General features: G+C 35.6%; 4 protein-coding genes and 1 non-coding gene across 8 annotated transcripts; 2 read left to right on the forward strand and 3 right to left on the reverse strand.

Annotated features, from left to right (window-relative positions):
* The first annotated feature begins 417 nt into the window (after window positions 1-417).
* LOC123200825 lies at window positions 418-1,949 on the forward strand. The gene is made up of 3 exons (XM_044616222.1): window positions 418-679; window positions 846-1,039; window positions 1,232-1,949. Exons 1-3 carry the CDS (start codon window positions 418-420, stop codon window positions 1,691-1,693), a joined length of 918 nt encoding a protein of 305 aa, XP_044472157.1. The 3' UTR covers window positions 1,694-1,949.
* A 1,386-nt stretch (window positions 1,950-3,335) lies between these two features.
* Window positions 3,336-5,830, reverse strand: LOC123200206. Its single transcript, XM_044615357.1, has 4 exons — window positions 5,197-5,830; window positions 4,985-5,099; window positions 4,625-4,739; window positions 3,336-4,397 (listed from the first exon to the last, which is right to left on the reverse strand). Exons 1-4 carry the CDS (start codon window positions 5,295-5,297, stop codon window positions 3,706-3,708), a joined length of 1,023 nt encoding a protein of 340 aa, XP_044471292.1. The 5' UTR covers window positions 5,298-5,830; the 3' UTR covers window positions 3,336-3,705.
* Window positions 5,831-7,256: 1,426 nt separating this feature from the next.
* Window positions 7,257-11,320, reverse strand: LOC123200660 (putative clathrin assembly protein At2g25430). Of its 4 annotated transcripts, none has more exons than XR_006498652.1 (4): window positions 11,084-11,320; window positions 8,974-10,952; window positions 8,026-8,248; window positions 7,257-7,660 (listed from the first exon to the last, which is right to left on the reverse strand). XR_006498652.1 is itself a non-coding variant. In XM_044615978.1 (3 exons), the coding sequence occupies exons 2-3, from the start codon at window positions 10,902-10,904 to the stop codon at window positions 7,657-7,659; spliced, it is 1,935 nt and encodes a 644-aa protein (XP_044471913.1). In that variant the 5' UTR covers window positions 10,905-10,952; window positions 11,084-11,320; the 3' UTR covers window positions 7,257-7,656. The 4 variants fall into 4 exon arrangements, 2 of the variants coding, with proteins under 2 accessions (XP_044471913.1, XP_044471911.1); XR_006498651.1 differs by having other exon boundaries at window positions 7,762-8,248; XM_044615978.1 differs by lacking the exon at window positions 8,026-8,248.
* A 2,363-nt stretch (window positions 11,321-13,683) lies between these two features.
* On the forward strand, window positions 13,684-13,756 carry TRNAR-CCG. Its single transcript has one exon. It is a non-coding gene; the product is annotated as a tRNA-Arg (tRNA).
* A 940-nt stretch (window positions 13,757-14,696) lies between these two features.
* On the reverse strand, window positions 14,697-15,235 carry LOC123200962. Its single transcript, XM_044616388.1, has 2 exons — window positions 14,929-15,235; window positions 14,697-14,837 (listed from the first exon to the last, which is right to left on the reverse strand). Exons 1-2 carry the CDS (start codon window positions 15,149-15,151, stop codon window positions 14,713-14,715), a joined length of 348 nt encoding a protein of 115 aa, XP_044472323.1. The 5' UTR covers window positions 15,152-15,235; the 3' UTR covers window positions 14,697-14,712.
* Window positions 15,236-15,263: the final 28 nt, after the last annotated feature.

Here is a 15,263-nt window from a genome sequence, read left to right on the forward strand (position 1 = left end):
CCAGGTAGTCACATGAATTCTAAGACAAGACCAAAATTGTAACATACTTACACATTGTCTGTTCAAGGTCGATGGATTTTGTGCAGACGAAAGAGAGAAAACAATGATTGTTGAAACGAAATGGAAAGGACCCAAGTCTGTATTCGCTCCCTTTTATCTATCTTCTTCATCATCCAAACTTCGTAAAGGTCTTGCATGTCAAAAATTGTTGAGTAAAGGTGAATCAGTTGTTGAATGAGACGATGAATTTGCGAATTTCTGCGATTTGTCTGTTGTATCAAAAGATGCTTGTTCATATGGTCCCTGGATCGTATCAGTCAATGTCTTATCCGTAAGAAAGATTTTTTTTTTTTTGGTTGATTGTTTTGTGTTCATATCATCAATTTTTTTTCCATTTTTTAAGTTCATTTTCGTGAAATGAAGGGAGATGGCGAAGAATCTCAGACAAAATTATCAGTTCTAGGAAAAGCTTCCTTAAATTTACCAGAAGTGGCTGCAACAGTGGAGTCCCAGGTTGAGAGAAAGGTCCCCATCACCTCCAAGGTTGGTGGTCTGGGCAGCGAAGCTACACTTTCGGTAAGCTCAATCTCCATGTCTGATCTGAATTCCTCTCATTTCAAGCAAAGAAATCCCCAATACAATCCCATCTTTTGTTCAGGTGTGCGTGAGTTTGGCGGAGGTCAGAAATTCTCAAGACTCAGGACTTGTTCAAAACTCAACCGAATCGGACAAAGGAGACGCCTTTTTGAAAATGATGATGGGCCTTACAGGCTACAAGAAGAAAAACAAAGGGAAGAAGAGTTAAAGAGATCACCAAGCCAGTTCTTGTGAATCCGACGACTCAGGAAATGATTCCACTGAGAAAAGCGATACAGAATTGAATTCAAGAACTGAGTCAGAATCTTATCCCGGTTCCGAAACTCAGTTGGAACCTCCACCTCAACGGAAGGAGGGGTTATTTTCCTGGAAGAGAAGGCGATTGAGCTTTATACCGCTTAAAAAGAAAGAACCCTTGAGTAAGAAGACAAATGAAAACAAGGTCAGTTCTTTCATAAGCATTCATGTGTATATGTTCAGCATTTCTCTCGTCATTTGTCAGATTTGACTAAGAATGTTACAATCAATGCCATTTTTCATGAAAGACTGAACCACATAGTGCAGGGATGTCCAGTTTATTTATTCAATTAGTGGGAGGATTAAATGCTGATATTGAGGGTATTATTATTTGCAGAATACAGATGGCAGTGTGTTAGCTTCAGAATGTTATCAGTTTTGTGATTGGGAAGAGAAAGTAGCAAGTAGAGATGGGCAATCAAAACTGAAAGCCAATGTGTTTTTTGCTTCTTTCGATCAAAGAAGCGAGAAAACATGTGGAGAGGGTGCCTGCACAGCATTAGTTGCAGCCATTGCCCACTGGCTTCACCAGAATCAGGACTTCATGCCAACAAGATCGGAATTAGATAGACTTATAACACAAGGTTCCTCTGACTGGCGAAAACTTTGCGACAACGAAACCTACACGAATTTCTTCCCAGACAAGCATTTTGATCTTGAGACGGTTTTAGAAGCTGGCCTTCAGCCTATACATGTCTTGCCTGATAAGTCTTTCACCGGATTTTTCAGCCCTGATAAATTCCAATGTTTACATGGAGGCATGTCATTTGATGAGATATGGGATGAAATAAACGACTAGGCTGAGGATCACCAGCCAGGAATCTACATTGTGAGTTGGAACAATCATCTCTTCATGTTGAAGGTCGAAATAGATGCATACTACATCTTCGATTCATTAGGAGAGCAGCTTTTTGAAGGGTGCAATCAGGCATACATTCTGAAATTTGGTGAATCAACTTTGATGTTTGGAAATTCACAGGAAACTGAATATTATAATATGTAAAGGAAAAAACTGTTGTAAAGAATACATGAAAAGATTTCTTGCTGCAATACCAGTTGGGGAACTTGAGGAAGAAGAGAAGAAAGGAACAATTTCAACTTTCTTTCTCTACAAAAGATTACAGATCGATTTTCACTATAGCTCTTCATCTTCTTCTCCTTCAAATTATTCCACTTATTTAATCTTCTCCAGTAGACACTAAGTGCAATGTAAATATGCAGACTGTGAGTTCCATAGCCAATTAATTGTTAACAAGTTAAACATGTATAGAATGAAATTAATGATTGTATTTTTTCTGTAAAGCACGTGGGAACTCTGCGTATTGGATCTTGTTGCAGAATATTCAGAAACTTCATGTTACTTACTTTATCAAAGCCACAGATTTTCCTCATTGCATTGGTAATCTTTCTTGTACTCTTATTGAATGGCGTGTGGTCTTCGTCACATTTCAGATTTTAATATGGTACTTCAAAAAAACATTTTAGTTCCCAAGCCCCACATCAAGGATATGTGGTACGAATGACACGATTATAACTGATAAATAATGAGAGATATAATGGAGATTTTGATGTCAAATAAATAATATAAATATTAAGATAGAATATCCTAAAAATTAATTAATTAATGTAAATCTTTATATAAAGCACTACATCAAAAATATATACTTTTTAATATAAGATTTAAGTCTCATACATACATACATACATACATGACTATAATGATAAAAAAACCAGTTACTTAATAAAATTTTAGAAATCCTTCATCCATTTATCTCTCTACAAAGACCAAAATAATTCAAATTTTTCATGAAGAGTCAAGTTTAAACCAAGAAAGATTAGATTCTCACCCCACTCGTTGATAATTAAGCATACAATCTATAAAGACACTAACCACCACTCAAAAAAAAGGAAAAAAAACACCCATAATATCCAGTCATTCAATAATCATATATTCTTCCTTCCTAATGGGACGAAGCAAATAGGTCCACACCCATGTCCCCATTCCAAATAACAGTAAGATCTGGTTTACCATACAACTACTTGTCCCCCACTTACACAAACAAATCCTTTATCCAGTTTTACTTAATCATTTTTATCCACATGTTCACGAGACCACAAGTAGTTTAACATTCCTAATTATTTCTTTTCACCTTAAGAATAATGCTTAAGGTTTAGGGAAGAGACACATTTGCATCTCTTTTGCATATATCACTAAACCTCATCTTGTTTTTTCCATGTACTACATTGTACTGGAATCACATTTTCAACTTGACTCCAAAAATAAGGTCAAATAGACAGAGAGAACAAGATAATTATTGTAAATTAGCATGATGCAAATGATTAAAGTCGGCCATTAGGAATCTCCACATGTTTCCAAAGTGATTGATGTCAAACTAGGATCCTGCATCAGAATCAAAAGTTCTAAGTTTTGCAAACAGCCATACAGAAGACACAAGATATTTTTGTCCATTCAAATTAAGGTTTCTCGGGTCAAATCACCATGACCTTGGTTAATATTTACATCTCATTTCATGCAAACTGAAACAAGCAACTAATTATACATAAACTACAAAGTGCAGCAAGATTACAAAATGTTTCGGTAATGGGCATTCACTAAGGCATGTCAAGAACTTGAAACAACTTCCTGAACTAATCAGAGTCAGTCTACAAATCTGCACTTTTCATTCATCCAGCTAACTGGTTATATGGAAGCTTTGACTGCCAAAAAATTTGATCCTCTATTGGGTGAAAAGAAACCCCCTTTCGCTTTCTTATTCTTGTATCAACAGTACCCTCATCACTCCACTGACCTTAGCACATGTCTAATGGGCCATCAACCTTCGCATTAGTGCAGAAACTTAACTTTTTATGCAGTTGGGGTGTCAAGTCACTCATTTTGTTCCCCTCTAGAGAGCTAGAACCAACATCTTTAACCTGTTGTAGCTGAAATTTTTCCACACTCAAGGAAGGAACAGACAGTGGTCCCAACCGAAGCGATAGATCACAACTAATGTCATGTGGGTTTTCAGGAGCATCACTGATATTAATATATGGTCGATACATCTTCACTGAAGAGTTCTCAACAGAAATTGTCTTGGCAGGTTTCACACTGTTAGATGTTGAGGTAGGAAATTTTTGAAAATTATGTGGTAGTTCTTCAATGTTTAACAAGGGGTAAACTGCATACGAATTTGAACCAGGAAATTTTTCCAAATGCAAGAATTGCTTATTGATTGATGGAGGAAAATTCTCAGATGCAAAGGGAAGTTTCTTGGTGGAATTGATATTGCTTTGAACAACAGGATTTTGAGCTACATCTGTGCTTGTGGGTTCCATCAAAGTAGAGTTACGTGACATGTAATGTTGATTAACAATCTGATGTCCTGGAGTGATGTTCTCTAAACTAGTGTGCTCTTGGGCGCCCAAATTAAGGTAGCATCTCGGTTGACTGCTCCGTTGGCTTCTCGATGTTCTTCTTGGCATGCAGCCCAAATTGAGAGCAGCTAACAGATAACAAATATCATAGATTGGGAAGAATCACACACCTAGAATTTCACTTTGAGAAGAGTAGCACTTCTTAACCAACAAAGCTCAAAATCACACAGATAAGAACAACAGTTCAAGGTGGTAGTCTCTCTAAGATGAGCCAAAATTACTCCCAAGCACAGTAAAATTGAAAAAGAAAACAACTTTGAAATAAGAAAGTAACAGAAGAAGAGCAGGTACAAACCTTCAATACAAGGAGGAAGTAGCTCTCCAGTTTCAGAACTCTCATCACGTCTAATAATCGTGTTAATGGCGTCATTAGTTCTGTCCCAAAGTGTTTTAAGGTCCATATATTCAGCCTATCACATAATCAAGATGCAACATTTAAGCTTGAAAATCAACAATACTAAACCCGAGAACATATCAGACTTTAGGCTTGTTTACAGAGAAGCATAAGAAAGGAAAAACAAAATTCAAAATTTGGAACTAAAATGCATAAAAAAATTTTCCTTTTTTGTCTCTTAATTCATAATCTCAGCAGTTAAATGCAGTGTGACCAGCCCCATTTGAGATTTAGAGTGGTTGAAGATTAAAATGAACCAACCTCCGAATTGGCTTTAGAGTACATAATTTCTTCCGATTTCAAGACAACAACAGGGAGCTTTTCTTGCCATTGCTTGTTCTTCTTAGTTGCTGAGCTATGAATCTCATTGACAACTCTAAACAAAATAGAAGCCAAAAATTGGTAACTACACATACACACACATATGAACTTTTGATAAAGAGAAAAAATAAAAAAAGTGAAAAGAGTTAGACCTGAAAATTTCTTGAATGAGAGAACCTCTCATGGGTTGGTGTCTTTCACTATGCCATGCTCTTCGAACACATTCATAAGGCCTTGGACCTGGTCTTGGCATCTTCAAAAAAAAAAAGTTTGAGAGAGGAGAGAAAACAGAGATGTGTGTTTCTTGAAAGAGAACCCAAAGGGAGAAGCACTGTAGAAAGCAAATGGCTTCCTCTGCTTTTGATTTTCCTTTTTCTTTACTTGTGACTTCTACACAGTAGAGCGGCAGAGGCAGAGGTAGCACAGTAATAGCATAAGGACATAAGGTCCAAAATACTCGCAGTGAAGTGAGAGAGAGAGAGAGTGCAGCGTTGTGCTGTGTTGTGTCGCTTGGCTTTCTTTTTCCTTCTTTTATGTCACAAGCTCAATAATTTCAAAGGATTTAATTGATGAGCTTGGTGTGTCCCCCACTCATCCACATGCCCTCTTCCCCTAGCCCCAAGAGTCTCCCTCTTCACTTTCAACATTGTTTTTGGCTCTTTCTTATTTTTTATCCTCTCTTTCCCTCCTGTCCACTCACGCTGTTGCGGTAAGGGCGAGAGAATTGATAATGTTGTCACTGTCGGTGGCTTCTGCAGGGGAACCCCCAACTCCAACCTCCACCTCAACCTCAACGTCTGCTCATTGGCTTAATCACGAACACACAAAATAACAGTCTAAACAAGGGTTCAGTTACATTCGAATTAAGCTCGAATATAGATTTATTTGAGATTAGTTTAAATCATAAAATCTGTTTGAATTTAAATTCATTTGAATAAGTAAAAAATATCGTGAGAGGGTTATAGATAAAATAAATAATTGTATAAATAAAATTAATAGTGTTATTAAAAGAGAATTTAAGTTAATTATTAAACTAAAACTCTAATATAAATTTGACTTTAATCAATTTGAATACCAAACTGAGTCGAGTTGACTCAATTCATATTAAACTTTTGATATCATTTTAATTTGGATATAATTATAATAGATGGTGTCTTTTATTTGATGTAAATAAATTCAGATGACACAAATAGTATGTAGCATGACATTGTTTAATTTAAACATTCAATTTAATTACATGGTAATTACAGAAACAGGTAACATTGCTTACTAGAAGACTCCAATTTGGCGTAACATCTTCTTTAATATCCAACTGAGTACTCTCTTTACTTTAATCTCTAAATTCTGATAATTTTATATTTAATTGGTATTATAGGTTAATTAAGCTGTCCAATTTCCCACTCTTCCACGTTCAATCAATTCTTCTTCTTCTTCTTCTTCTTCTTCAACAGAGAAAATCATGCTCTCTCCATCTCCTCCACTACCTCTTCTCCAAACCCACCACCGCCTGTACCAGAAGATGATGACTCGCTGCTCGTGCTCGAGTCCGTCTGCCCAACAGAAAGCTTGCATTCATTTATGCTCCTCACCACTTCGCCTCTGCCCTTAGCGGCGCCACTTTGGGAACTCGACTTCAACCAAGTTGACAAGAATCTGTTCTGTACCATATTTACGTCCATGCAGATCCGAGCTTGCCGTTTTCCTTCGTGTTATCATCCCTTGTTCTTTCTGGTTGTATTGTATGTATTATTCAAAGGGGTGATGATGAGATGACATTCAGAGCCCATTTTAATTTCTTATGGTTGGGATGTGCAAAATATATATATATATATTTATTTGATTTTATAAATAAAAAGTTGTTGGTTGGTGAGCTGTACAAAATTGTTGTGTACACATTTTTTTAATATCTATAATGATATATTATTAATAATGTATTGTCTTAGGATTAACTATTGTTTTAAAATTATTCAATAATATATGATACACATTAAAAAATAATACTCAAAGTTTTTTATCTTCTAATCTAAGCTCTCTTTTCTTTTTCGTAAAAGTTTTGGTCAATAAATAGGAACAGGGCCAATTAAATTTGAGCCCAGGAAATTGGAGGCCTAAAGTCTGAAATCATACTAAAATGGAACAGTGAATTGGATGAACGTCTTCTACTACTTTGACTGATTTGATTGCAAACACCCCACCCGTAGTGTTAATCAGGTTTAAATTAAATTAATTATTAGATTCATTTTCATAAAACAAATTGATTTACATCACTTCACTTTCAACTCAAGTCTTAATTTGTTGATCTTAAACCCATTTCCAACCCTACATCATGTTACACACTCCTCTGCATTTAGGCCTATAATACTCACTTATAAAATTCAATGCTATGCTTTGTTATATAAATAGCCCCCCAAAGCTGAAATTGGTGGGACAGATCAACTGCTCTGCTCTGCTCTGCTCTGAGTCCCACACCCACACAACTCGCGCAGAGCTGAAGTTGAGCTTTCAATGACATTGACAAACACCTTAGGCCATCCTATCTATAATTTAAAATTCAGTATTACCTAGTTGTTCTCCAAACAACTCGACTATGAAATCATCTGTCTTTTTCATAATTACCTGCAAAGCAAGGCAATGGGTTCAGTTAAATTTTACAGAATAAAAAGTCAGAAACACAAGTCAGAAACACAAGTCGTGGGCGCCACCACCGAAGTCCTTACCTTAGACTATATAAAATATAAATGCGTTTTTGACGACATTTAAGGAAATGATGTAGATTATCTATGATTCCATATCAAGTGTAAGATATGAATTTCATATCAATCTAGAACCTTTTTCGCCAATATAACAATTCAGACTGCCTCCCTCGGGTACCATTGAAAAGGTAGAAGGTTGCTTATTGTTGATCATTCAACCAAAAGAAAGAAAAAAAGAAAAAGCTAACACATTTTCATGCATAGGTTCATTGTTCATCATAGCTATACCTTTTTCATCACCCCCACCCCCTTAAAAAAATGTTTCCTGGTTCTCATCCCTAGTTTATTTTTGGTTCTTGGACACAAAGAACTTGGGTGAACCAACTTCTGCCATTCTTTAGTTTTAAATAGAGGCAAAAAATTTAATGGACTGAGAATCCAGTGGCCACTTCTCAAAAACAATGTGTGGTCATTTCAAGGTTATTCCAACAGCTTTCATGAGTAGGGAATCCTGTAATTTCAGGAAAAAGGAATGAAGTTACCTTCCTATAATATATTAAGCTGGGACACACTAACTAGAAGACATTTGATTTGGATTCCACTAACAGTGATAACCATTACTCAAAAGAAGGAAAAAAAGAAAAAAAACTCAAAATAGATCATATCATTGATTAAGAGCCATAAAAGTCATATTCAGCTGCTCTGGAGTCATATCCAAATCGGAATATGCTTCATTGTTTTTGCCAATTAGCATTAGTGTTAATCTCATCATATTTTATGATCATCCCATCAAAGTCAGCAGCTCAAGCAGTGTGTATACTACTTTGTTGTTAGTCTCTAGCCTTTTCTCTCCGTATATAGTTTCCAAATTCTGAATTGAACAAATTATCGTCCACTTTGGACTACGATGATTAAGACACTAATTTTTTGGTAACTTAGTTATGACAAAAAAAGTATGTACTAGTTTCCTCCCAAGGCAAAGATAATTAACAAAAGAAGTTTGTCAACAAATTCTAATATACAAAAGCACAAAATGAAATCACAATGGATCACAAATTTGCCATCATCAAAGTCCCCACAATTACTTATCCTCTCTCTTCCCCTATCCCAGTTTTGTGCACAAAATAAAGAAGCAAATCAAATCACATAAGAAAAAAATCACCAAAGTAAAACATGATGACAAAGAGAATAGTCTCTAACATGTGTCGTAAAAATCAGTTAGGAGTGTAGTAATACCCTGCTGGTGGTCCGATCCCATTTACTGGTGGCATTCCATAAGGCATCACAGTCATAGGACCTGCACTGTAGTATCCAGTACCGGTGATCTTGGCTAAACTAGCTTGGCCCTGCATTCCATCCCTTGCATACTGCTGCCATACCAGCTGCTCTTGTACAAGCAAGTGCTGTTTCTTCTCTATATCAGACATTTGCACATATGAAGGGGGTGGAATGCTCAATGATGCAGCAAATGGGTCCTGATTAACTGTCTGAACCGTTCTGTCTGGAGCCGGGAGAGCCAAAACTGGTGTTGAAGTCTTCCCTGGCCCTGGCAATGCAACACTACTTGCACTTCCACCACTCAAATGAGAAGTGCTCACATGCTGCCTCACCATTCCTTGATCATACATGCCATTCAACAGCAATGGATCAAACCCACCACCCAATGCTGCTTTCTGTCTTGACAAGTTGCTGGCAGACTCAACCAATGCCAATTCCCAATCTGCCTTGCCAGGTTCAGCAGCAGGGGTTTGCCAAGCCGAGGTAACCTGCTCCCCATTTGATGGAAATGCTTCCCATGATCCATTACCATCAGCCGCAGGCCCATTAAACAAAGCCAATGCCAACTTATTCCCCTGATCATCGGCCGTAACTGTATCATCCCTCAAATTCACTAAATCTTCAGTCACTTGTGGTTTCGGAGGCTCAGGTTCAGGTTCAGGCTCTGGTTCAAGTGGTGGTGGAGGAGTGTAATTCTCTGGAGGAGGCAATGCCTTTATCTCATTCATATCCAGTACCGGTTCCTCCCGTGGAGTAGCATCCAATTCTTTCCTCTCTGGACTCTTGGGCCTATTGGCTCTATCCCTCAAAAACTCTTCCAAAGTCTCTAATAACTTGCTTGTAATCCTCTGAACATCTGGATACTCAGAGGACCTCGCCACACCAGTATCCTTGCACCAATTATAAAAAGCAATCAGCTTATCAATCTGCTTTGCAGCACTCGCATATGCATCAAAGGCCTTAACACAGTCTGTATACTCCATATCAAAAAACTTATCAAGCAACACAGCCAAAACTTCACAAATATCTGAATAAATCTGAAAACTCTCTTTCACCATCAGATACAACGTAATCAAAATCATCCTATTATTCTTAGCCAGACCCGTGGGCCTGCATGACAGGAACCTATCAAGCAGTCTCTGCAAATGCCCCATTTTTCCAAATATCCTCTCAGGCTTCATTTCTCTCAATGGAGTCACTACACCTTTTTTCTCTTCCCGCCCAGCAGCCTCGCTCATATCTCCATACGATCTTGATCTCCTGGTCATTCCATAATTGCCATAACCACTGTTGCCTCTAGAGTCTCCATAATCATACTCATTCAGTCTGGGAGGGGGAGACCGAAAATCATCCCCATATCTAGATCCAAATCCATTATGATGACTACCAGAACCTGAAACAGAATTAGAACCGCCCTTCCTATCAAACAAAACAAGTTCAAGTCTTTGATCTAAATACATGGCATAAGTTCTCACAAAAGCTGAGTGGTCCCACGAGCTCGAATGAGCTTCATCTCTAAAATCCGACATATTCAAGACCCTTGTTCCTCTTCTTGTTGCATACAAGATCTCCTCTTGAAATATCGGGTCCCCATCGTTTAATAGCCTGTGTATAAGCATCAGAGCCTTTAGTGCCACAATCCAGTCACGTGTCTTGCCCAGACGCTTTGAAACGGTCGACACACAAGCGTGAACGTAGCCACGTGAGTAAGAGGTTAAGTTGAGGATCTCGCGAATGTATTTCTCATCGGCTGGGTCGTCGTCGTGGCTCGTGGCTTTGACAATTGCAACTTCGAGGTCTGGAGCCATGTTGCTCGCTACCTTAGCTATGCCTATGCTAGTCTGGTCTTTAACAGCTCCGATCGCTTTCCGAATTGTGCTCGGCGCCATATCTACCGTTGATTTAACTTTCACAACTTTTCCTCTTTACCGAGTTGTCTAAAGTCGAACAGTAAATGATCAAGAGACTTGAATTCGTATTAATGGGAATGAGTAATTAAATAAGACTTTTCAAGCAATTAATTGGCATTACTAGTTCATAACTAGAAATGACAGGATTTTGAATTTACCGTCAGATCTGAGAGAAGATGCTGCGGTGAGCAAAAAGGTAGTCGGATCTGTCGACTTCTCTTGGACAAAACGAACGAGTACAATAAAGACTATATAGATTTAAAAGAATATCGGAGAGACGGCAAACCGGCTGACTGAAAGCTGCACCGTCTAGAAGCGGGACTCTCTCTTTCTGGCGCTGAGTTGGGAGGAGACTGAATTAGGCAAAGAGAATAGCGCAGGTAAAATTGCTAAAAAAGATAAAAAGCTTTTAATACAAATTTTACGTATTATTTTGTGTATAAATAATAATATATTATTTTATAATTAATTTTTAATTTATATTTAATTTTTAATTATTCAATAATTAATAAAATTATATATAACACTTTTAAAAAAAAATGAATCACAGTTTCCCACCCAACGTTTGACATTAAAACCTCCTTTTATTCCTAATTTGCATAAACAGCATTTTTCTACCAAAATGACTTGTAAAAAACAGTAACCCACCCAAAATTATATTATAATGAATAACAATTCTAAGAAGTTAAATTATTATTTTATCTTTACCATGACATTTTTTTTAAATTATCATATAATATTATATTAACAAAAATTAAAATTAAAATTTTAAATATTCAAATTATATAATAAACTTCTTATTCACCTTTTATTTTATTCTTATCATTTTTTTTCTCTCATCTTATTAATTCAGTGTTTTTATTGTATAATTATATATAAGAGAATAAATTATAATTTTTAAAAATATTAGTAGCCTTTTTGAAATTTTTAGGGAGTTTTTTGAAATTTGAAAAAAAATATGTGTGATTTGAAAATTTTAAAAATATCAATATACTCTATGTTATTTAAAAAATGATTGTTATATTCTAAAAATTAATAAAATATAACAAATTATGGATATATTTGTTATATTGTAACAAATAAGGTTATATAATAATTTTAAAATATATAAGAATTTAGAGATATATTTGTAAGTTCCAAACATTTTAAATTTTGTATAGGACAAAATATTATGTTTGAAATGATTGAATCTAATTGAAAATGGTTGTTTTTTTAATTTTATTTTATTTTTTAAAATTAATTAAAGATAAAATTATCAGTTTGCCTTTTGGTCTATGATTTTTTTAAATAATATTTAATTTTAGATGGTAAAATGTTATTTTTTTAAATAACAAAAGACAAGATAGATGCGAGGGTGTTTTATTCATTATTTTACGTAGAATTTTTATACAGTATTTTAGTTTAGGGGCTAGTGTGTGATTAGATGAAAGGAAATGATAAACGCACGGACATTGATCTAGGAGTTGGAGATATGGGTTTTGTGATTGTCATTAAAATGGAAGTCATTAGAGTCATAACAGAAAAATTGATGTATTATTATTATTATTATTATGAGGAGGCAAGTCCGTTAATCAGATCAGACCTGACGTGACGCGTTCAATTTGAACCTCATAATATTTGGGCTTGCCCGTTAGAAAATTGGATTTCATGTAATTATTCTCAAGTCTATTTTGGACCTTTACTTGGCCCAAAAAACAATTGGCTCACCATTCAAACTTGTTCTTCTTCTTCTCTTTCGGCATCCTTTTCCTTCTCTCATCTTTGTATTAAAGAACAAATGACTCCTTGTAAAGCATATAGAGTTGTCAACCATCTCCAATCTCCTCCCCCTCTTCTTCACCTTCACCTTCACATATGCCATAGACATGTCTATCATAACCTACAACTAACTAGTATAAGGAATCAAATTTGAAGGAGCCACAATGAGATATTGAACATTTAGTATAAGCAATCATGATTTTCGAAACATAAAAAAAAAAAAAAAAGTTACAATAAATTCTTTGTGGCTAAAATGGAAAAAAATTGTATTTTATGTAGCGAAAACTTACCTTGATTCTTAATTTTCTTTCTCCACATACACACAATTACATGTGTAGCTGAAAATACAAATTAATGTTACTATGATCACCACATGCTTCTTCTTATTGTGTTGTCCCAGTTTTATCTGAAACATAATATTGATGACATAGTTAATATACACATTATTGAACTTGGACACAACACAACAATTAAAAAATGTAGCTGTGAAATTTGAGGCATTATATTTACTTCACTTCACGTAATTAACTAAATGCATTGGAACTTGACAATATCATATATAAAGTGGAAAAATATCTAATTTAGAAAAAATCATTGACCTTCAAACTTATATTATTTACCCAAAAAATAACAATAATAATTGAACCACTTATGTTTAAGCTCAAGCCTTAAAATTCATGCTAATCAAAATATATGTTTAAGCTTGTCTGGTGGTAAAATTGGGCTAATCAATTAAGTCTGTCTAATTCAATTGAATCATATACCTATTTATGATATATATTTTTAATTATATGATAACAATTAATCTATTTATACTTAATTTGTATCAAACTATTTGTGTGCAGAGGCATAAATGTTAATATAAACTTATTCAATTCTGAAAAAAAAAAAAAAAATTTGTAATTTTAGTATTCTTTACTTTTATTAAAATTGGAAAAAAAATCCCTTCGCAGTTTAATAATATAAATAATAAATCTGATGCTAGATATAATCCGACGGTGATCGCGTGGCCTAATGGATAAGGCGCTCGCCTCCGGAGCGGGAGATTGTGGGTTCGAGTCCCACCGTGATCGTTTTGAAAATTTATTATTTTACTTTCTTCTATTTTCATTCCAACTTTTCCAAGTTACTGAAGAACCAAAGCCCATGAGAGAAAACAACTCAATTACAGCACCTGGCTGGTGAAAGGAGGACATATACTTTACCTCCCGCAGAATTATCAGAAAGCATGAATGTGCGGCATTAAGGCTGTTCATACATCTGTTGCAGATTCGAAGTAACAGATTTTTCTTTTGGATCCAAGCCAAGTAGAGAATTAAGGACACCAGATCAACATTCTCATTTCTTACATAATTACATTACATCACTTAACAAGGAAGTTTAACTTAGAAAATAGTTACCTAGTCACTGATATTAAATACAAATTAAGTATTAATTTAATTATCTCTGATAATATTTCATTTCATACATATATGCTTCAGTAGTCTTCTTCTGCCTATGCTCTCTCTTCACTAATTAATTAATACACCTACTACTTAATTCACCCATATCATCAAATTGATGACCGCATTCAACCTCCACTCTTTACTATCTCCAACCGCTGTACAGACTCCATAAAAGTCCTGAAATGTTGCATTAATTATTAATTATACTCCTGAGGATATATATATATATATATATATATATATATATATGAATAAAAAGATTGTGAATACACACACACACACTTACTGCCATGGAACATCTCCTGCAAGCAGCCAATCTCCTTCTTTGTCTTGGTAGGTCAGTGTGTATCTAACACCGGGCTTGTTGCATTTTTCGTCTGTTTAGAAATTATAATTAGAAATTGAAGATCATGAACTGAGCCGTGTTAGATTCATGAAGCGGGCTAGCTTACATGTAGCAAACATGGCGATCAAGGAGTTTCTGAGAGTGTAAAAAGAGTGATAATGCTTAAGATCAATTTTCCTTGCTATTGCTACACCTTCCATCTTCACCTTGACGTACATCGAATCTGATCCACCATCAGTCACCGGATTGTTATTCTCGATCCTACCAACTTGACCCCGCTGCTGCTGATGCTGGTGAAGCAATTTCTTCCTCCATGACTGTATAGGAGGCCACCCAACAACCAGTTTTTTCTCCTCTTCATTCCTGGTGATTTTCCACTTAAATCAATTATTAACATATGTGGATCTTAAAGATCTTTACAATACAAAATTAGTTTGAAGGATTCAAAACTTACTCGTTGATGGGGAAGAAGCTCTCTTGTTTTGTCCCTTCTGATCATCTTCCTCGTTAGGCTGACCACTCCATACATGTAAAGGCATCATTCCAGCTGACTGATGGCTAAACGCATCCTCGAAACTACGCTTGTTCTTAGCAATATTGCTTTGGCCACCATGGTGAAAGCCAATAGTAGGATTGTAGGCTCGGAGGGCAAGTTTCAGTTGAAGTTCCATAACCATCTATAAATTAAATATGATGAAAAGCAAAAGGGTAGCTAGATAATGAAGGCATAAAGTGAATCGTAGCGTGTATATATATATATGAGAAGTTAGAGGGAGATTTAATTGATGA

The sequence above is a fragment of the Mangifera indica genome, chromosome 17 (genome assembly GCF_011075055.1).
Source record: "Mangifera indica cultivar Alphonso chromosome 17, CATAS_Mindica_2.1, whole genome shotgun sequence".
NCBI classification, from domain to species: domain Eukaryota; kingdom Viridiplantae; phylum Streptophyta; class Magnoliopsida; order Sapindales; family Anacardiaceae; genus Mangifera; species Mangifera indica.

What these genes read in the sequence shown, in the direction of transcription:
- LOC123200206 (XM_044615357.1), bottom strand. Translation starts at nt 5,297, where the DNA reads ATGCCAAGACCAGGTCCAAGGCCTTATGAATGTGTTCGAAGAGCATGG. An exon ending in CTCATTCAAGAAATTTTCAG is followed by an intron (nt 5,100 to 5,196) that starts GTCTAACTCTTT and finishes TATTTTGTTTAG; the next exon opens with AGTTGTCAATGAGATTCATA. An exon ending in ACTCTAAAGCCAATTCGGAG is followed by an intron (nt 4,740 to 4,984) that starts GTTGGTTCATTT and finishes ATTATGTGATAG; the next exon opens with GCTGAATATATGGACCTTAA.
- LOC123200660 (XM_044615976.1), bottom strand. Translation starts at nt 10,904, where the DNA reads ATGGCGCCGAGCACAATTCGGAAAGCGATCGGAGCTGTTAAAGACCAG.
- LOC123200825 (XM_044616222.1), top strand. Translation starts at nt 418, where the DNA reads ATGAAGGGAGATGGCGAAGAATCTCAGACAAAATTATCAGTTCTAGGA. An exon ending in TGTGCGTGAGTTTGGCGGAG is followed by an intron (nt 680 to 845) that starts GTCAGAAATTCT and finishes CCGACGACTCAG; the next exon opens with GAAATGATTCCACTGAGAAA. An exon ending in AGAAGACAAATGAAAACAAG is followed by an intron (nt 1,040 to 1,231) that starts GTCAGTTCTTTC and finishes TATTATTTGCAG; the next exon opens with AATACAGATGGCAGTGTGTT.
- LOC123200962 (XM_044616388.1), bottom strand. Translation starts at nt 15,151, where the DNA reads ATGGTTATGGAACTTCAACTGAAACTTGCCCTCCGAGCCTACAATCCT. An exon ending in AGCTTCTTCCCCATCAACGA is followed by an intron (nt 14,838 to 14,928) that starts GTAAGTTTTGAA and finishes GAAAATCACCAG; the next exon opens with GAATGAAGAGGAGAAAAAAC.